Genomic DNA, 19,135 nt, shown 5'->3' on the forward strand with positions numbered 1-19,135 from the left:
CCCAGCGCTGGCTCCACAGCTCCCATTGGCCAGGAACTGCAGCCAATGGGAGCTGCAGGGGTGGGGGGGCAGCGCCTGTGGGTGCGAAGGCAGCATGCACCAGGGAGAGCCGCCTGCCCGTGCCCACCCATGCGCCTGCAGCTGCTTCCTTGGAGTCGCGGTAAGCGCCGTCGGGACCCTGCACCCCACTCCAACCCCCTGCCCTAGCCCAGAGCCCTCTCCTGCACCCCAAACCCCTCATCCCCAGCCCCACCCCAGAGCCTGCACCACCAGCCGGAGCCCTCACCCCCTTCTGCACTCCGAACCCCTCAGCCCCACCCCCCCAGCCCAGAGCCCCCTCCTGCAGTGGTTTCCCCAGGAATTGAAATTAGGGGGGTGTTTGAATTTACAGGGGGGGGTGTCAGGGCCGATGAGGGGTTTGACTGTGAGGGTGAAGGTGGGCTGTATGGCACCATAGTAAAAACTGAAAAATGTTTCATGACCATTTTATTAGTTTTAACTCAGGGGTGATTTTCTGCGGCCCACGAGCCCCCTCACAGCCCCCCCGCCCTCTCCCAGTGTTTACCAGAGCGGCTCCGGCCGGACGTGCACCGGGAGCAGGTCATGCTCCCTGCCTGCCCTGCGCCGCGCCGCTCTGGGAAGAGGCTGGAACGTGGGGAAGGGGGGGGGGGCGGAGGGGCTGTGTGTGGCTGTTGCTTCAGGCAGCACCCCCAGCAGCTCCCATTGGCCAGGAACAGGGAACCGCGGCCAATGGGAGCTGCTGGGGGCGCTGCCTGAAGCAACAGAAACACACAGCCCCTCCGCCCCCCCTTCCCCACGTTCCAGCCTCTTGCAGGGGCAGGGCAGACAGGGAGTCTGTCCTGCCCCCAGTACACGCTGGGCCAGATCCTGCCCCCGAACCCTTCCTGCAGCCGAACCCCCTGCCCTGAGCCCCCTGCCATACCCTGCACCCCTCCTGCATCCCAACCCGCTGGCCTGAGCCCCCTGCTGCACCCTGCACTCTGACCCCTTGCTGTACCCCTCACCCCTCCTGCACCCCACACCCCAACTCCCTGCCCTGAGCCCCCACCACACCCCACTCCCCTCCTGCACCCCCTGGGGGCTGGGAGGGGGCAGAGTTGGGGTGGGGATTTCGGGGAAGGGTTGGAATGGGGGCAGGGAAGGGGTGGGAAGAGGTGGGGCCGGGGTGGGGCCTCATGGAAGGGGTGGAGTGGGGGCAGGGCCGAGGGCGGCATGGGGGGAGGTGTCAGTAATGCGGCCCTCGGGCCAATTTACTACTCCTCATGTGGCCCTCATGGTCATTTGAGTTTGAGACCCCTGATTTAACTCATGTTTTAAAATCATCACACAAATTAAAGTTGGCTACTCAAGCCTTCTATGAAGCACTACGTCTACATCCTTCTTGGTTTCTTATTATAATTTTGCACTACTCTGTTAATGCAGTGTGTTCATCTTTGGTGGCTTCTCTTGTGTCCGGTTCTTCCATTCCTTCAACTGATATGCTCGTTAGCTCATACACATGATCAGGCAGAAGGCGACTTCTTTCAGAACACAAAATTCTACTCAATGATGAAAAAGAACGCTCAACTGTAGCTGTTGTGACTGGGAGTAGCAAGAGATGAATTCCTACTTCTTTCATCCCAGGAAACAGAGCACAAAGATGAGGTCGAGCCACTAGTGATAATAAAAAAAGAAGTTGAAGTCAAATCTTCATTCATTCGTCGTATGATATTCCACTCTGTGTTCAGATTCTCTATTCTGTCCTGAGCACATGGCAGCCCCATTGCTGGTAGTGCCGCACTCCACTCAACTGTTGGTGTTTTATAGGACAGGCATCTGTAAAAGCTACGTAGAGGTTGAGTAGAATCTAGAAGTCGCTGTTGTAGATTGTAAAGAATCAAGTCTGTGTACTTTTTCAGTTGTCTTAACAAACACTTCTTGTCCTCTTCACTTAAGGATTCATTATAAATGCCTTCATCAGGGCCGGCTCTAGGCACCAGCAAAACAAGCTGGTGCTTGGGGCGGCACATTTTTAGGGGCGGCATTCTGGCGCGGGCCATGCCGCCCCTAAAAATGTGCCCCGACCGCCCTAACTCACCTCCGCTGCTGCCGCTCGCGCGCCGCTGCTCGCCCTCCCTCCCAGGCTCTCAAACCCGGGACGGAGGAGGAGATCCCGAGCAGCCGCGGCACGCAAAACAGCTGATTCGCGCACCGCGGCTGCTTGGGATCTCCCCCTCCCTCCTGGGTTTGAGAGCCTGGGAGGGAGGGGGAGCAGCGGCGCGCGAATCAGCTGTTTCGCGCGCCGCGACCACTTGGGATCTCCCCCTCCCTCCCGGGTTTGAGAGCCTGGGAGGGAGGGGGAGACCCTGAGTGGCCGCGGCGCACGCGCTGCTTCTCCCTCTCCCTCTTCTCCAGGCTTGAGAGCCTGGAGGGAGGAGGCAGGGCTGGGGATTTGGGGAAGGGACGGAGTTGAGGCGGGGCCGGGGGTAAGAAAAAAACGGGGGGGGGGGGGGGGAAATTGTTTTTGCTTGGGGCGGCAAAAATCCTAGAGCCGGCCCTGGCCTTCATTAGTCAACTTCTGGACTGAAGTCTTTGCTTCTTCCAGTACTTTTTCAATGGACAGCTCTCGGATTGATCCAAACGTAGCTCCTATTGCTGGACAAAGATCTACTCCTGTTGTAGCAGATGCCTGGATGGCATTGTTTAATGACCCAAGTGGTTTCAACAGTCGACTTACGAGAGAGAGAGAGAGAGACAAAAGTCTTCTCTGAACATAGTAGCAAAAGTCATCCATCCCATCTTGGTAGATACTTTCCAAAGCCAAGAATAACAGCTGGAGTAATTTTAAGACAACAGCCAAGGATCGCTCATGAGAAAGCCAGGTTGGACTAATTTGAACTTCAGTCCCAGTGTATCTTCTCTATTTTCCAAGATATTCAGTCTATTTGGACTCTTGCTGAAAAAAGAATATAATGAAGACATTAAATTTATAGCTTTTTTTAATGTCTTTTGAAGATTCTGCAGCTCGTACTAGCACTAGTTGGAGTAGATGGCCTCTGCAGTGTGTATAGGAGAGATTAGGGTTACACTTTTCTCTGAGCAAAGCTTGTACTCCACCATCTCTTCCAGAGAAGTTTGCAGCTCCATCGTACGCACAAGCAGCCATCTGTTTGGGGTCCAATAGACAAGCATTTAACTCTAAGATGTGGGTTGTCACAGATGCAGCCAATGTGTCTTCTATAACTTGACTATCTAGAAATGCATCTACTGGCCTACCCCTGACATCAAGATAACGTACATAATGACTTAATACTTGATGCCCATTTGCATCGGTGCATTCAGCAGCCATGTATGCAAATTTTTTGAATGTGGTGAGAGAGTTATTCACTTTTTCAACTGTTGAGTCTTTCACTGTTGCACCGCATGCTCCTAGCCAGTCAGTTGAGTTTCTTGCAGAAAGATAGTGAGCATTTGCTGGTCTTGTTTGGAACCGGTGTTCAACTTCAGGATGAACAAGCGACAATGCACTTAACATTGGCCTCCAGTTAGTAGTGTGTGGTATCTCTTGCTTAAATAGAAAGTAGGATGCCACAGCCATGTTTGTTCGCATGAAGTGTGTTGTGTCTCCAGCATTCTTAACAGCCTCATTAAGTACTTCTAAAATTGGCTTTGAAAGTGGGCTTATAAGGCTTTCTGCATGTTGATGCACTCCAGAGGCCTGGTGTTTTGCAGCCTTTTCACGTAGTTTGTCAGCATTGGCTTTGCTGATCGGTTTGACAAACCAAGCTCCTCCACTTTTACCAATTAGAGCATTGGGAAGCTTTCCTTCTTCGTAAGCTTTTTTGCAAGAGGTGCACCAGTAGCCATCTTTTGTAACTTCCATAAATGGGAACACTTTGACCAACAAACATCGGGAACTGCCTTTAGTTTTGGAGACACTGTTTCTTCAGTAGGTAGCTGTATTTGTGCTTCAGACTGGTCGGATGTAGATATACCACCTGAACCTTCAGATGACATGTTGATATATTCTTGGTTCTTGATGTGTTCTTCACCTTGGTTAGTTTTTGAGGCCTTTTTTTTTTTTTTTTTTTCTTTTTAATGGAGATATCCTATCTCCTAGAACTGGAAGGGACCTTGAAAGGTCATTGAGTCCAGCCCCCTGCCTTCACTAGCAGGACCAAGTACCAATTTTGCCCTAGATCCCTAAGTGGCCCCCTCAAGGATTGAACTCACAACCCTGGGTTTAGTAGGCCAATGCTCAAACCACTGAGCTATCCCACCCCCCTACCTTTGAGTAGAAAAATTGTTGTATTGTTTTTTGTCTTTTCATTTTCACTTTGACCTGCAACATATAAAAGAGATATGAATAAAGTAAATGTTTTGTTAGGATAATGCAAATTTAACATAAGGATAATGCAAGTTACACCAAAACAGATAACAGGTCTAGATTTCTAAAAAAATATACATTAAAAAAATGTATTTAATTTAAATTGACTTTTGAAAAGTAAGCCATCGTGGGATAAGAGGGAAGTCCTCTCATGGATCAGTAACTGGTTAAAAGATGGGAAACAAAGGGTAGGAATAAATTATCAGTTTTCAGAATGGAGAGGGATAAGCAGTGGTATCCCTGTGGGGTCAGTACTGGGACCATTACTGTTCAACATATTCATAAATGATCTGGAAAAATGGGTAAACAGTGTGGTGGCAAAATTTGCAGATGATACAAAACCTTCAAGATAGTTAAGTCCCAGGCAGACTGCGAAGAGTTACAGAGGGATCTCAAAAAGAACAGGAGTACTTGTGGCACCTTAGAGACTAACAAATTTATTAGAGCATAAGCTTTCGTGGACTACAGCCCACTTCTTCGGATGCATATAGAATGGAACATATATTGAGGAGATATATATACACACATACAGAGAACATGAACAGGTGGGAGTTGTCTTACCAACTCTGAGAAGCCAATTAAGTAAGAGAAAAAAAACTTTTGAAGTGATAATCAAGCTAGCCCAGTACAGACAGGTTGATAAGAAGTGTGAGAATACTTACAAGGGGAGATAGATTCAATGTTTGTAATGGCTCAGCCATTCCCAGTCCTTATTCAATCCTTTGTTGATTGTGTCTAGTTTGCATATCAATTCCAGCTCAGCAGTCTCTTGTTGGAGTCTGTTTTTGAAGTTTTTCTGTTGTAATGTAGCCACCCACAGGTCTGTCACTGAATGACCAGACAGGTTAAAGTGTTCTCCCACTGGTTTTTGAGTATTATGATTCCTGATGTCAGATTTGTGTCCATTAATTCTTTTGCGGAGAGACTGTCCGGTTTGGCCAATGTACATGGCAGAGGGGCATTGCTGGCACATGATGGCATATATCACATTGGTAGATGTGCAGGTGAACGAGCCCCTGATGGTATGGCTGATGTGATTAGGTCCTATGAACTGTGTGACTGGGCAACAAAATGGCAGATGAAATTCAATGTTGATAAATGCAAAGTAATGCACCTTGGGAAACAATCTCAACTATACATACAAAATGATGGGGTCTGAATTAGCTGTTAACACTCAAGAAAGAGATCTTGGAGTCATTGTGGATAGTTCTCTGAAAACATCCACTCAATGTGCAGCGGCAGTCAAAAAAGCAAACATTGTTGGGAATCATTAAGAAAGGGCAACAGAGGGTCCTGTGGCACCTTTGAGACTAACAGAAGTATTGGGAGCATAAGCTTTTGTGGGTAAGAACCTCACTTCTTCAGATGCAAGTTTCAGATTAAGAAAGGGATAGATAATAAGACAGAAAATATCATATTGCCTCTATATAAATCCATGGTATGTGCACACCTTGAATACTGTGTGCAGATCTGGTCACCCCATCCCAAAAATATATATATTGGAATTGGAAAAGGTACAGAGATGGACAACTAAAATGATTAGGGGTATGAAACAGGAGGAGAGATTAAAATGACTTGGAATTTTCAGCTTAGAAAAGAAATAACTAAGGGGGATATGATAGAGGTCTATAAAATCTTGACTGGTGTGAAGAAAGTGAATAAGGAAATGTTATTTAATCCTTCACATAACACAAGAACTAGCAGTCACCCAATGAAATTAATAGGCAGCAGGTTTAAAAAAAAAAAAAAAAAAGAAATACTTCTTCACACAACATAAAGTGAACCCATGGAATTCTTTGCCAGAGGATGCTGTGAAGACCAAAACTATAATAGGATTAAAAAAAGAACTACATAAATTCCTGGAGAATAGGTCCAGGATGGGGAGGGATGCAACACCATGCTCTGAGTGTCCCTAGTCTGTTTGCCAGAAGCTGGGAATGGGCAACAGGGGATGGATCACTTGATGATTACCTGTTCTGGTCATTCTCTCTGAAGTACCTGGCCTTGGCCACTGTCGGAAGACAGGATACTGGGCTAGATGGACCATTGGTCTGACCCAGTATGACCATTCTTATGTAAAAATTAATAAAAATGTTTAGTACAGAAACTCCCCAACATAATGACCTCTCAAGATAGCAACAATGTGAGATAACCTGGGCAAATAATGCATTTTAAAAATCTTGGCCTACTAGGAAACATATTTATATAAATTTCCATTCCCAGTCACAAATCTAGCATTCTGGAGTAAAGTCACTAAAATATAGTCCAACAAACAAATGTTTATTTAACATGCTGCTCACTTTTCCCTCCACCGCACCCCATTCACCGGTGTTGTCCTTGGTCAATGGAGTTCAGAGGTGCTTTCACGTGAGTTCACCTCCCAGGTGGGGGGCAGGAAGGCACCTTGCTCGTTCCTCCAGCTGCTCACTGTTCGCTCTGGCCACTGCTGTTTGTTGTGCCACCGTTCACTCCATCACTCTGTTGCCAATGGGCCTGTGCAGTCACCTTCTGCTGCCACCTGCCGCTGTGACCTCTGCGAGTTGGTCTCTTGAGGTTCCACCAGCTCTCAGTGATTTCAGCTGAGCTCTCAGTGGGGGAATCTCCCTGCTAGTGCAGTCTGGGCTGTCTCTTCCACAGAAACACTGTCCCACAGCAGGACTAAGCACTTAGACCTGATTATCAGTGATTTCAGCTGCAGTGGTCACTTAACAGAACAGAAGACTATCTATGGAGCCTAATCAGCTGTGTCTTTAAACAGTGGAGAGGGACAGGTCCCCACCCTCTCTCGATGCCCTCAATCAGCACAGGCTAAGTACAGTTCTACTGTCCTTGACTCAGACAATAAGAACAACAACATTTCATCCCCCCCCTCCCCCAAATCAAGTGATTTGTAACCCAACCCCAGCCAAAATCTATCACTTGGGCAAACAGCTCTGTTTGCGGGATATCTAGATAGAATAGGTGTGAATGTAAATACAATCTGGTCCTGAAGCCTTCCCCCCCAGCCCCAGCTCATCACTAGCTGTCAGGGAGAGCTCATTTAGACTTCACTTACAAATCATCATTTGAAATGATTGGGTTGGCCAACATCACCGGAATGAACGCACCGACATTGTCATAAAAACAACAGCTGTAGAAGGGAGCTAGTCTATGTTCATACTTTTCAACTCTATGATACTTTTTCAGATATATGTATTTTATCATACACTGTATATGCTTTTAAAGTGTGCATTAATGTTTCAATTTCAATTCAAATTTCCAAACAGTCACTAAATTGGCATGTAACTAGTTCACAAAACTGGGGGGGTGTAGGGAAATCACCGCCCTCCTGTACCCCAAACCCCTCATCCCTGGCCCCACCCCAGAGCCTACACCACCAGCTGGAGCCCTCACCCCAACCCCAACCCCAACCGAAACCCCCTGCCCCAGCCTGGTGAAAGTGAGTGAGGGTGGGGAAGAGCGAGCGGGGGCCAGGGCCTCAGATAAAGGGCGGAGCAGGGGGCTGGGCAGGGGTGTTCGGTTTTGTGTGATTAGGAAGTTGGCAACCTTACTGTCCGCGCCAGCCAGCCTATTGCAGGCCTGGGGAAAGACCCTTCCAGGGACTCCAGGTCAGGCTTTGCCCCAGAAGCAGGAGCCAGGGGCTTGTTCTGGGGCGGCTGTCGCTGTGGCTGGAAGATGCTGCTTCCCGGCCAGCCAGTGGTCAAATGCCCATTGGCCTCAGAGGGACCAGGAGTTCGCCCTTTGCGCCTGGTGATGTGGGATGCAAGTCCCAGCAGCCCCTACCCGTGACAAGATGCCCTGGCCCCACTGCCAGCGTGGGCCCGAGGCCAACTCCTCCCCCACAGGGGCGGGGTGCTCGGAAGACGCCCAGTGTTTATTTCTGACTATACTTTGGCACCGTTGCCATGGCTACCTCGGGGCACTGAGCGGCCACATCAAAGTCCAAACTCCAGCGGGCTGGCTGGCTACCCCTCCCCTCCCGGGGGGCACAGCGGTGGGGGTGCCTGGGGCAGGGACAGGTCTGAGTTCCCCAATGCCATTGGCCCTCAGTTGAAGACTCAGCCCCCAAACCAAGTGGCCCGTGGGCTGGGAGAACGGATGTGGGGGGCCAGACCAAGGGGGCTGCATCTGCCATCCCTTGCCTGCAGACTGGTGCCCCAGATGGGGTTCGGGGGGGGGGGGGGCATCACCATGGGCCTGGGTGCAAAGGCTGCTCTGGGGGAGGTAGCCTATGGCTTTGTTTTAATTGGACTTCCTCTACCCTGTGCTGATGGGCTGTTTGCTCAGCTTCACCCCACTCCTGCTCTTCTGCCCCCCTCACAGCTGATCCCCTCCGCAGCACTACCCCACCCCTGGATCGTGCTGCTGCTGGGTTCGACCCTTGCCCCCGCTGCTCTGTGCTCATGGGCAGCACCGAGCAGGTGAGGGGCCCTAACCAGGCATTGCTAAGGCTCAAACTCCAGCCATCGTGAGTCACCCCAGGGCACCCAGATAACAGCATTAATGATTAGCACAATCGATGTGTCGCATGAACCCAGGGTGGTGAAAGGCCCCCGCTCCCTGGAGAGCTGCCAACAGGCAGGTGAGCTTAGCTGCCCCCCCCGGGTCCCCTCAGCAGCGCTCTTTGCAGCTGCCCCGGTGGGAGGAGGGGAACAGCACCTTGGGGCAGCTCCCTCACCTGGGTATGGAACCAGGGACCTTGGGAGCTGAGAGCATAAGCTGCTGCAACTTGAGCTACAGAGCCAGGGCCTGTCCCTGCTACCTGTCCCCTGGGGCTCAGGAGCAGAGAGGGCCACCTGGCTCCTCCTGACCCTGACGGGGGTCTCCAGTATCCTGGGCAGTGCCCCCCACTGGCTAGGACAAACGCTGCCCAGTGGGTTGCCCTGGAGAGTGTTTCCGGGCTGGAACTGACCGTGTCACATGCACGACACATTTCGGGTTGGCTGAGCTGGCGTTAGGCAGCAAATAAACCATTTGCCTGAAAAATTTCAGCCAGCTGTGTGTGTGGGGCCTGGCCTGGAATCTGGGATTCTCTCCGCTTCCTCGTCTGTCTCGCGCCACCGCCAAAGGGTTAAAGGAATCTGGTTGCCATGGTACCTTTAAAACACAAGTTGGCATTTGCCCTCTTGAGCACAATAAACCCATTGGCTGGTGTCCCTGAGCGATCAGACGGGCTGTGAGCCGCGCTGGGTGTGGGCGCTGTCTGTTGGGAGAGGCGCTAGGCTTTGAGTTCAGATTCATCCTCGCGCAGTCCCCGTGCCCCCCTGGGTTGGGACAGCACCTGGCGCCCGGGACAACAGGCAGCCACCGAGCGAGCAGGGCACCATGTCTCCTCTCCGCGCTGTTCTGTTCTCCCTGCTCTTCATCGCCTCCTCGCTGGCCCAGGACGGTAGGGACGCCCCCCTCCCTGCCCGAGACCAAGGTGGGGGGTGGGAGAGCATGGGGTGGGCAGCCTGGCAGGAGGGGAGCAGTGCCCGTCCCTGCCTCTCTGGGCCTCGGGCACGGTCTCCCTGGCCTCACCTCTGCGCTGTGGGTGTGTCGGGGGAAGCCTGCGGGGCTGGGACTGCCGGAGCAAGCAGGGCCGTGGGGTGCTGGAGATGGCCCTGGCAGGGGTCAGTCCCTCCAGATCACGACCGAGGCCCATGAGTAGAGCTGGAGGCGGAAGCCCCTGAGGCAATCACCGAAGCAATCCAGGGAACCCCCCTTGGGCACCAGTTTCCCCCTCTCCAGGCCCGCAAGAACGAGCCTTTCCCTTTGGCTTGGCAGTGCAGGGCACCACAGACGGCTCCAGGATGCTGCAGCCCTGGCTGGTGGGGCTGACGGCCGTCGTGGTCTTCCTCTTCATCGTCGTCGTGCTGATGATCATCAACAGAGTCTGGTGCTACAAGAAGCGCAGGTGGGCTCCGTCTGACGGGACATATGCCACAAGACCCTCCCCTCAGCCCGATCCTGCGTGGCGCAGAGCGCCCGCCCCTCTCCTGGGCCCTCTGGCCCCATCACCTGCTCTCTGTGGCACTGACCGGGGTGGTCTGAGACCACAAAGAGCTGTGAGTGGGAGGCAGTGCTGGTTAGATTACTGTAGGTTGCGGGGGCAGGGGCTGAGAGTCAGGACTCCTGGGTTCTCCAGCCAGATCTGGGAGGGGAGTGGGATCTAGTGGTTGGAGCAGGGTGGGTGGGCAGTCAGGGCTCCTCGGTTCCATTCCCAGCTGTGCTAGTGACGTGCCTGGGGCACTGTGTTCTGTGGGCAAGTGCCTGTCCCGCTCTGTGCCTCCATTTCCCCATCTATATAAAGGGCATAACAGAGCTTCTTGCCCCGCAGGAGGCTGGGTGAATGGGTGCTGTAGGCAATGTCCACAAAGCACCGGGACGCTCTTTGCGATCACTAATCATATTTGTAAAACATTTTTGAGATCCTTGAACAAAATGTGTTGTCAGAGGGCACAGTGCATCAGCTCCCTGTAATCTCGGGAGTGGACCCCATTGCCTGGTGAAGGTCACCCTCCCCTCTGGTATCTCCAGGGCTGGAATCAGCAGTTTGATGCTTATCTGTGGCTCGTTCCACGTGTCGGGACACACCTGGGCTCTGCATTCTGCTCGTACTGCTGCCTCAGGGAGCACGGGGCACAGAGTGCGTACAAAGTACCAAGTCCCTGCTGCGCCAGGCTATTGCAGGTGAAATGGGCAGTGCCACCTGTAGCTAAGGTAGCCTAATGTTTTCCATTATCAGCCCCTGTTTTCAGCTGCTCGTAACTTTGAAAAATTTTACCAGTTTGGGCTGAAATTTCCCAGCTGGGTCTCAGTGTCGGGCTCGATACAGTCCAGCCTTTCTGAGAACAAGGTTGGGGAAATTAGGTAGTTTTGCCAGGGTCCTTCCTGCCCGTTCCTTTGAAGAACTCTAGCGCCTCCATGCTCTGGCGCAGGAACGTAAACATCTGGCAGGGGTATGATCCTCGCTCGGTTCAGGGAGGCGCCTTTTGCTGTGCCCATGAAAACTCATCCTGGTTTGGCCAAGTTTTTGCCATTTGCACATGCTCAGGAGAGCTTGCAGGAAGCTTGCTGCTAAAGTCTCTGACCTTTCCAGCTGCTCTGAACGTGCTCCAGGCTCCCAGAGCCTGAGCTCTGGACAAGCGGCAGCAAGAAGGCGTGTCGGGAGGGAGCCAGCAGGACGCTGGATTCTAGTCCTGTCTGTCCCCCAGACTCAGGTCAGAATTCTCTGCACATCCCAGCTCCTACTAGTCAGCAAGGCTCCCCAGCCCATCTGCCAGAGGCAGGCAAGTACCAGGCCTTTTGCTGCGAGGGAACGTCCGGCAGAGTGGGCGCCAGTGGCATCCACACAGCTCCTGGCCTTTCCGAGCAACCAGGCTGAATCTAAGTGCTTGGCTGTGGCGTCCGCACACACTAGACCAGTGGGTCTCAACCTTTGTGGGCTCAGGACCCTTCTGTAAATGGTTATGACTCATTGTGACCCAGTAAATAGCCTGGGGGTGGAGGCCCTGGGTGGTTTTGGTTGGATCTTGCCCCCTCCCCCGGGGGAGGGGGGGGTTGGGTCCTGCCCACCACTCACCCCATGGTGGAGACTCCTGCAGCTCCTGTGCTGTGGGGCTGCCTGGGCTTGGCTCTCGGCTCTGGCAGCGCTGCTCAGGTTTGGCCCCGCCCCCCTGACTGGACCAAACTGGTGTGAGTGGAGCTGTGCCTTGGCTCACCTGTGCCACTCACTCGGTTTTGGCCTGCCCGGGCTCCCGTCATCATGACGGCTGGGCCAAACCTGAGTGACCCTGGGACCCCGGAGTTGCAGTGCCTGGAGCAGGGAGGCGAACCCAGCCAGCCCCGTGGGACCGGAGCTGCAGGAGCTGCCCGGCCACCCTCTGAAACATTCTGGAGATCCAATTTGGGTCCCGACCTACGGGTTGAGAAGCCCTGGACTAGATGATATTCCTTTGGAGAGCCAGGAGCAGCACCCACCATTCCAGCTTCACTTCATTCCTCTTCTGGCTCGCAAATACTAGCAGGTGCCCTCAAGTGACTGGTCCAGATGGAGGATAACAACCTACTACCTCAGCTAGCTTCCCCACTCCTTAACTTTAAGCAGCAGAGAATCTGTGCTGTGGATCTAAAGGTCCTGGGTGCCAGCCCTGTTCGTGGCTCTCTGGGGGATGATTGTTATGATCACGCATTTCTGCTTTTGTTTAAATTCATCCCCCTGGAGCATTCACACCAGGGGTACGGCTGGTCATAAATGAGAATTTCAGGGCACGGAAAATGTCAAAGTGCCGGATTTGTTTTCATTCCATGTCAGAATAAGAACGAGATCTTTCCAAATTTGTCACCCAAAACCACCCACGAGAGTGGCCCTACCCAGAATAACCCACTGCTGCGGGCACTTCCCTGGGGCGTGAGAATCCCAGCTGTAGGTCCCTGCTCTGCCTAATTTGGAGCAGGGACTTGACCCTGGCTCTCCTCCATCACAAATAAGCACCCCCACGTCACTAAGCTACCCGCCACACTGGGGTGAGGGCTGCTCCCTAGCCAGAAATTCCAGCCTGGACCCAAGACACTTTCCCGATGAAGTTTTGTCAAAACCGAAACGTTTCTGTGAAACATTTTGGTTTTGATGAGTTGGCCGTTTCTAACAACCTCCCCACTCCATTTTGCTGAAAAATACCCAGCCAGATCTATACAATACAGCCTTTCCCAACCAGATAACACACTGTTTGCCCTACAGGACCCCTGCCTCATTCAGTGCCCAGGATGGACGGTGAAGGAGGCAGAGACCTGAAAGAGGAGAATGGCTCTTTTCATGTGTGTAAGGCACTGGACAGAGACCCAGGAGAGCTGGCTTCTGTGTGCTGTTAGCAGGGGGCTGAATTAAGGTGGCCTGGCCTGGCCAACTGCAGCGCTGCCCTTTCTTAATTCAAGCACAGCTGACGGGAAAACAGAAATACTTTCCTGGGGAAACAATTGTATTTTTCAGCTGGCTGGATACCCACTTGGATGGCTCTTGTCAATTTCACTTGTGAAACTGACCCCAGCCCTGGCCAACCCCCAGCTGTGGGAGCTGGCGAGGCAGCGAGCTCTGAGGGGACGGCTGAGCACCTGGGCTCTTTGCCCTTGGGGGGCTTCTGACCGTTTCTCTGGCAGAGAGTGAAAGTGGACAAGAGCCGTCAGTGGGCAGCCAGGCACCGGCATGTCCATTTTCCCACTGGGAAATCAAAGAAGTTTGGCAAAACGGGCATTTTCTTGCGGACAATGGCGCAAACAAAAAGGGTTTCACCGGCTGCACTTCTGAGCGCTCGACTGGGCAGCAGGATGGGCACGTTGTGTATCCAGAGTGAGACAAGGGTCCCGCTGCACCAGGGGACAGCGGCTACCTGCACCAAGGCTCCCATTGGCGCAGACTGGGGCTCCTCAGGTGCACGTCCTGGGGCCCCCCTGCCGCACGGTGCCCTCTGACTCCCTGTCCCCTCTGCTCTTTTCACAGGAATGAGGAGGAGCCGCTGGGAGAACCTGCCCAATCCAGGTAGAGCGTCTGCCTCTCTAGCTGCAGCCCCGGCGCAGCGACGTTTTGGGGGTTCTCTGGGGTGCAGTGGCAGCACTGGCTGCAGTGACCCCGGGTGGCAGGGCAGGGAAGGAGGCAGCGTGGGCTGGTGGCCAAGTGGGCCGGTGTTCCTGGCTCTGGGGCGAGTCCCTGGCCCTCCCTGCACGCGGATTGGATCGGCCTCCTGCGCTTGGAGCTGGAGGGGGAGGTGGGGCAGGGCCCATCGCTGTTGGACTTTGTATCAGCGTAAGAGCTCCCGGTGCCTGCCTCACATGATGCTTCCCAGCCCCAGGCAGCTAACCCTGACCTCTCACTGCTCTGGGGAGGTGCAGCTGGCACTGGGGGGAGGAGGGCCTAGTGGTTGGGTGCCGGCCTGGCAAGCAGATTATAATTCCCGGCTCTGCTACACGCTCCCTCTGGGCCTCAGTCCCATCTGTACAAGTGGGTAATGGCCCTGCCCTGCCCCACAGAGGCTGTGAGGGTGAATGTGTCGGTGATTGTGGGGTGCCCAGGGCCGATGGGATGGGGACAGATAAGGGCTCTGGCTGGATCCCTCCCAATTGGAGGCCCCCAGGAGTATCCTGTCCTGCCAGCAGCCTTGTTGTGCCTATTGGCCCTAAGAAATGGGTTCTGCCCGTGGCTTGGACACCCATCTCCCGGCGACAGGAGTGTCTGTAACATCTAGAGGCCCCACGTGAGCTCAGGGGCCCTGTATACCCCGCAGAGCCAACACCCTAAGTGAGCTCAGGGCCCCGCTACCCCACGGGCACCCCCGCAGAGCCAGCCCCCCCAGGGCGCTCACAGGCATGACAAGGAGATGAAGGCAGGGAAGGGAATTGGCGGCAGAGCTGGGAGTAGAGGCCAAGCAGCAGGCAGGGCCCCAGCCACTAGGCAAGCCTGGCTCGCTACAGCAATGCCTGTGTGTGCGTGTGTGTGTGTGCGTGTGTGTGTGTGCTCGTGCCTCTGTGTGTGTGTGTGCAGGTGTGTGTGCTCGTGCTTGTGTGTGTGTGTGCGTGTGCTCATGTGTGTGTGTGCGCTCGTGTATGTATGTGTGCGTGTGCTCATGTGTGTGTGTGTGGTCGTGTATGTGTGTGTGTGCAGGTGTGTGTGCTCATGTGTGTGCGCGTGCTCATGCGTGTGTGTGTGTGTGTGCTCGTGCTCGGTGTGTGTGTGCTCGTGCTCGGTGTGTGTGCGCGGGTACGTGCAGGTGCTCATGCATGCCCAGTGGGCTGGGTAGAAATGAAAGGTGAGGGCCGCTCCCAGTGCCTGGCTCAGCTCCTCAGTGGGAATGGTGAGAAGTAGGCGCCTTCTCTGAGGGGGGATCCCCGCACAGCCAGACTCTGCAGCTGGTGGGAACTGGGGCTGCTCAGCTGCATGTCATGCACCCTATACTGCTAATGGCTAGTGAGGATCCTCCTGCTGCTCAGGGGTGGAGCTTTATGGAGCAGGAGACTCTGGGTTCTGTCCCCGCTGCTGCCTTCAGGGCCCAGGTGGCTGTGGCCAGCAGTGCTGTGGCAAATGGGACTCCCTAGGTAGCCACTGGCTTGCTGGGATGGGAGCAGACAGGCGGAGCCCATCAGACAGGGACCAGCCGGCTCCCTGGCTCTGTGGCGGTCGCCCCTTCCCGTTATTGACGATTCCCCTCCCGGGGGGCACCACTGGGCAGGGCACCGCGCAGCCAGAGACTGGCCCGGCCCTGCTGAGCTCACAGCCTAACACCGTGTCCACAGGGGATTTAACTAACCCGTGTTAAAGCCGCAGTGCGGGCAGGGCAAGCTGTGCTTTGAACACGTGGGAGCGGGGCCCGGGGAGCCAGTGAGCGGCCATTCCCCCAGGGCTCTGAACCCAGGTTCAACAGGCACCAGTCGTCCCAGGGAGCTGCCACTCACCCCACCCTGGGGCCCCACATTTCCTCGCTGTCTCTCTCCTGTTCAGCAGGACGGTCTCCAACTTCTACAACAACCTAGCGCTGGAGGAGGACAGCGAGGAGGAGCAGAAGGGGAAGAAGGAGAATAAAACGACCTCCCTGTGAGGAGCCTGCGAGCCCGGCGGGGTGGGAGACCACGGAACTGCTGCCGCCACCATCACGGTGCCCCCCCTGCGCTGCCCGGCACAGAAATCAACTCGCTGCTTCCCCGCATCTCTGCCCAGCTCCGCCCGGCCCCTCCCTGGCCCAGCACAGAAGAGCAGCTGGCCTGACCCACCCAGCAACCTTCCCTGGGCCAGGCAGGCCTCTCCTGCGTGCTGCTATGCAGGGCCCAGGGGTGCAGCGGGCACGGATGCCCCCTCACTACCCTGTGCAGGACAGGCCCCCTCTCCCCTTCCCTGGTCGTTTGGCCTTGGTGGGGCAGGCAGCCAGAGCCAGTCCCTGGAGGGGATTCTCCCCAAAGCCCCCCGCCAGCACCGCAGCGCCCCCTGCAGGGGGGTCCGGGTTGGGCCTTGCGCGGGCTGAGCATGCGGTGCAGGAGCCCGTGGACTGCAGTGGGGAGGGAGCAGAATAATCTCCCTGCGTCTCTGAGCCCGGCTAGGCCACGGGCACCGGTGCCATGCGCTGCCCCCTGCGCTGCCCAGCTGGGCTGAAAAGTTTATAGCGCTGATTGGTGCCACCTGCTGGCAAGACTGTGCCATGACAGCTAGGAGGGAAAGCGGAGAAACAGGCGGCGAGCGGTTTATGGACTGTTGGCCGGGCCCCACGTGTTCTGAGGCTGCAGACTTCCCCCTTCCCTCCCGACGCGGCAGAATTGAGCTCCAGAATCTGCACTTGCATTTACATGAATAACAACGGTAATAAAGGTTTGTGGCCCTTGCGGTTGTGAAGAAGAGCCTAAGAGCAGGATGTCGTGTGTGTAACCGATGCAGAGATGTCTGCCTGAGTGTGCAGAGAGCCTGAGCCCATTGCTCCACGGGCTGCACTTAGGGCGACCAGATAGCAAATGTGGGAAATTGGGACACTTTTTTTCTCATGGGGGAGGGTACAGTTGCATATATAAGACAAAGCCCCTAATGTCGGGCCGTCTGGTCACCCTAGATGCACTGGCCCATGCAGCTCAAGGGGGTTGTGTTGAAGCTGATCATTGGGACACAGCGTAAAATAAAGTGAATTTCTAAGCTGAATGAAGAGCCAGGGGCTGGAGTGTGGGTCAGATCCAGGTCATCCCCTCCCCGCCCCCCCGCAACAGGCTCTTCCGCCTGCTGGGGCCCATGCTACACACTGCAGGGTGCATGGTCCTGCCCATTCGACCAGCCAGTCGAGCCCGGACAGCCCCCTACCAGCTCAGCCATCAGAACATGTCTCCCCCCAAGAGTGGGTCAGCTCGGCCCTGCCCGCTTGAGGGAGGGGGGTCCCCAGGAGAGGCTGGATACACGCATGTGGCCCACGCAGACCTTGCATACACAGCTGTGCTGCAGGGACCCAGCCCACAACCTCTGCTGTCCCCGCTCCCAGGCTGAGCCCCTCTGGGCTTGTACAGGAAGCACCTCCTTAGGGCCGGCCCTGGACCCCCTTCGCCTGCAGAGCGGAGACCCCAGAAGCCTAATGAGGCAGCACCGAGGGCCTTTCCCTGCACTGCTCCCAGGGGCTCCCCAGGCCAACACGGCATCAGGCCTGGGAACACACGGACAAGGCTGGCTTTGCCTGCTGCCGGCAGCCACCTGGGGACCTGCCCGCCCTAGCCATGGCCCCTCCCCATCCTTTTCCTGGCGGGGCAAGCGGACTGGGCAGGGTGCCAACACTGTATTTAAAAAACACGGGACAGCTCTCAGATGTGAACCTCTGGGGGCAAGTCCCTTCCCCCCGTCCACGCCCCCTGCCAGACAGAGCCCCTTCCTGCCCCACCCCCAGGGCACACGGCCCCGTCCACGCCCCCTGCCAGACAGAGCCCCTTCCTGCCCCAGCCCCAGGGCACACGGCCCCGTCCACGCCCCCTGCCAGACAGAGCCCCTTCCTGCCCCGGCCCCAGGGCACACGGCCCCGTCCACGCCCCCTGCCAGACAGAGCCCCTTCCGGCCCCGGCCCCAGGGCACACGGCCCCGTCCACGCCCCCTGCCAGACAGAGCCCCTTCCTGCCCCGGCCCCAGGGCACACGGCCCCGTCCACGCCCCCTGCCAGACAGAGCCCCTTCCTGCCCGACCCCAGGGCACACGGCCCCGTCCACGCCCCCTGCCAGACAGAGCCCCTTCCCGCCCCGGCCCCAGGGCACACGGCCCCGTCCACGCCCCCTGCCAGACAGAGCCCCTTCCCGCCCCGGCCCCAGGGCACACGGCCCCGTCCACGCCCCCTGCCAGACAGAGCCCCTTCCCGCCCCGGCCCCAGGGCACACGGCCCCGTCCACGCCCCCTGCCAGACAGAGCCCCTTCCTGCCCCGGCCCCAGGGCACACGGCCCCGTCCACGCCCCCTGCCAGACAGAGCCCCTTCCGGCCCCGGCCCCAGGGCACACGGCCCCGTCCACGCCCCCTGCCAGACAGAGCCCCTTCCCGCCCCGGCCCCAGGGCACACGGCCCCGTCCACGCCCCCTGCCAGACAGAGCCCCTTCCCGCCCCGGCCCCAGGGCACACGGCCCCGTCCACGCCCCCTGCCAGACAGAGCCCCTTCCTGCCCTGGCCCGAGGGCACACGGCCCCAGGGCACACGGTCCCGTCCACACCCCCTGCCAGACAGAGCCCCTTCCCGCCCCAACCCCAGGACACACGGCCCCGTCCACGCCCCCTGCCAGACAGAGCCCCTTCCCGCCCCGGCCCCAGGGCACACGGCGCCCCGTCCACGCCCCCTGCCAGACAGAGCCCCTTCCTGCCCGGCCCCAGGGCACACGGCCCCGTCCACGCCCCCTGCCAGACAGAGCCCCTTCCCGCCCCGGCCCCAGGGCACACAGCCCTGTCCACGCCCCCTGCCAGACAGAGCCCCTTCCTGCCCCGGCCCCAGAGCACACGGCCCCGTCCACGCCCCCTGCCAGACAGAGCCCCTTCCTGCCCCGGCCCCAGGGCACACAGCCCTGTCCACGCCCCCTGCCAGACAGAGCCCCTTCCCGCCCCGGCCCCAGGACACACGGCAGTGCTAGGAAGTGCTGCCCACACTCTGCCCACACCTCTGTCTCAAGGACACTTGGGCTTCCCCGGGCAATGTTCCCAGGCTCCGTTGCTGGCAGAATGTGCAAGGCTGGGACAGCCCAGGGAGGCTGCATGGGCCCTCGCGACCTCCCCTCCATCTCGGTGCTATC

The 19,135-nt window shown here is 56.5% G+C and overlaps 1 protein-coding gene and 1 long non-coding RNA gene across 5 annotated transcripts; one reads left to right on the forward strand and one right to left on the reverse strand.

The window, feature by feature from the left end:
• Positions 1–2,337: 2,337 nt before the first annotated feature.
• On the reverse strand, positions 2,338–10,154 carry LOC135977442 (uncharacterized). The gene is made up of 3 exons (XR_010594937.1): positions 9,908–10,154; positions 4,289–4,342; positions 2,338–4,071 (listed from the first exon to the last, which is right to left on the reverse strand). It is a non-coding gene; the product is annotated as an uncharacterized LOC135977442 (long non-coding RNA).
• SMIM24 (small integral membrane protein 24) lies at positions 8,823–16,744 on the forward strand. Of its 4 annotated transcripts, none has more exons than XM_024107879.3 (4): positions 8,823–8,969; positions 10,154–10,283; positions 13,866–13,904; positions 15,858–16,744. In XM_024107879.3, the coding sequence occupies exons 1-4, from the start codon at positions 8,891–8,893 to the stop codon at positions 15,952–15,954; spliced, it is 345 nt and encodes a 114-aa protein (XP_023963647.2). In that variant the 5' UTR covers positions 8,823–8,890; the 3' UTR covers positions 15,955–16,744. The 4 variants fall into 4 exon arrangements, with proteins under 4 accessions (XP_023963647.2, XP_023963648.2, XP_005283874.1 ...); XM_024107880.3 differs by having other exon boundaries at positions 8,829–8,969; positions 15,861–16,744; XM_005283817.4 differs by lacking the exon at positions 8,823–8,969 and adding an exon at positions 9,415–9,776.
• The last annotated feature ends 2,391 nt before the right edge of the window (positions 16,745–19,135 follow it).

The sequence above is a fragment of the Chrysemys picta genome, chromosome 25 (assembly GCF_011386835.1).
Source record: "Chrysemys picta bellii isolate R12L10 chromosome 25, ASM1138683v2, whole genome shotgun sequence".
NCBI classification, from domain to species: domain Eukaryota; kingdom Metazoa; phylum Chordata; order Testudines; family Emydidae; genus Chrysemys; species Chrysemys picta.

What these genes read in the sequence shown, in the direction of transcription:
- SMIM24 (XM_024107879.3), top strand. Translation starts at nt 8,891, where the DNA reads ATGATTAGCACAATCGATGTGTCGCATGAACCCAGGGTGGTGAAAGGC. An exon ending in GGAGAGCTGCCAACAGGCAG is followed by an intron (nt 8,970 to 10,153) that starts GTGAGCTTAGCT and finishes TTGGCTTGGCAG; the next exon opens with TGCAGGGCACCACAGACGGC. An exon ending in GGAGAACCTGCCCAATCCAG is followed by an intron (nt 13,905 to 15,857) that starts GTAGAGCGTCTG and finishes TCTCCTGTTCAG; the next exon opens with CAGGACGGTCTCCAACTTCT.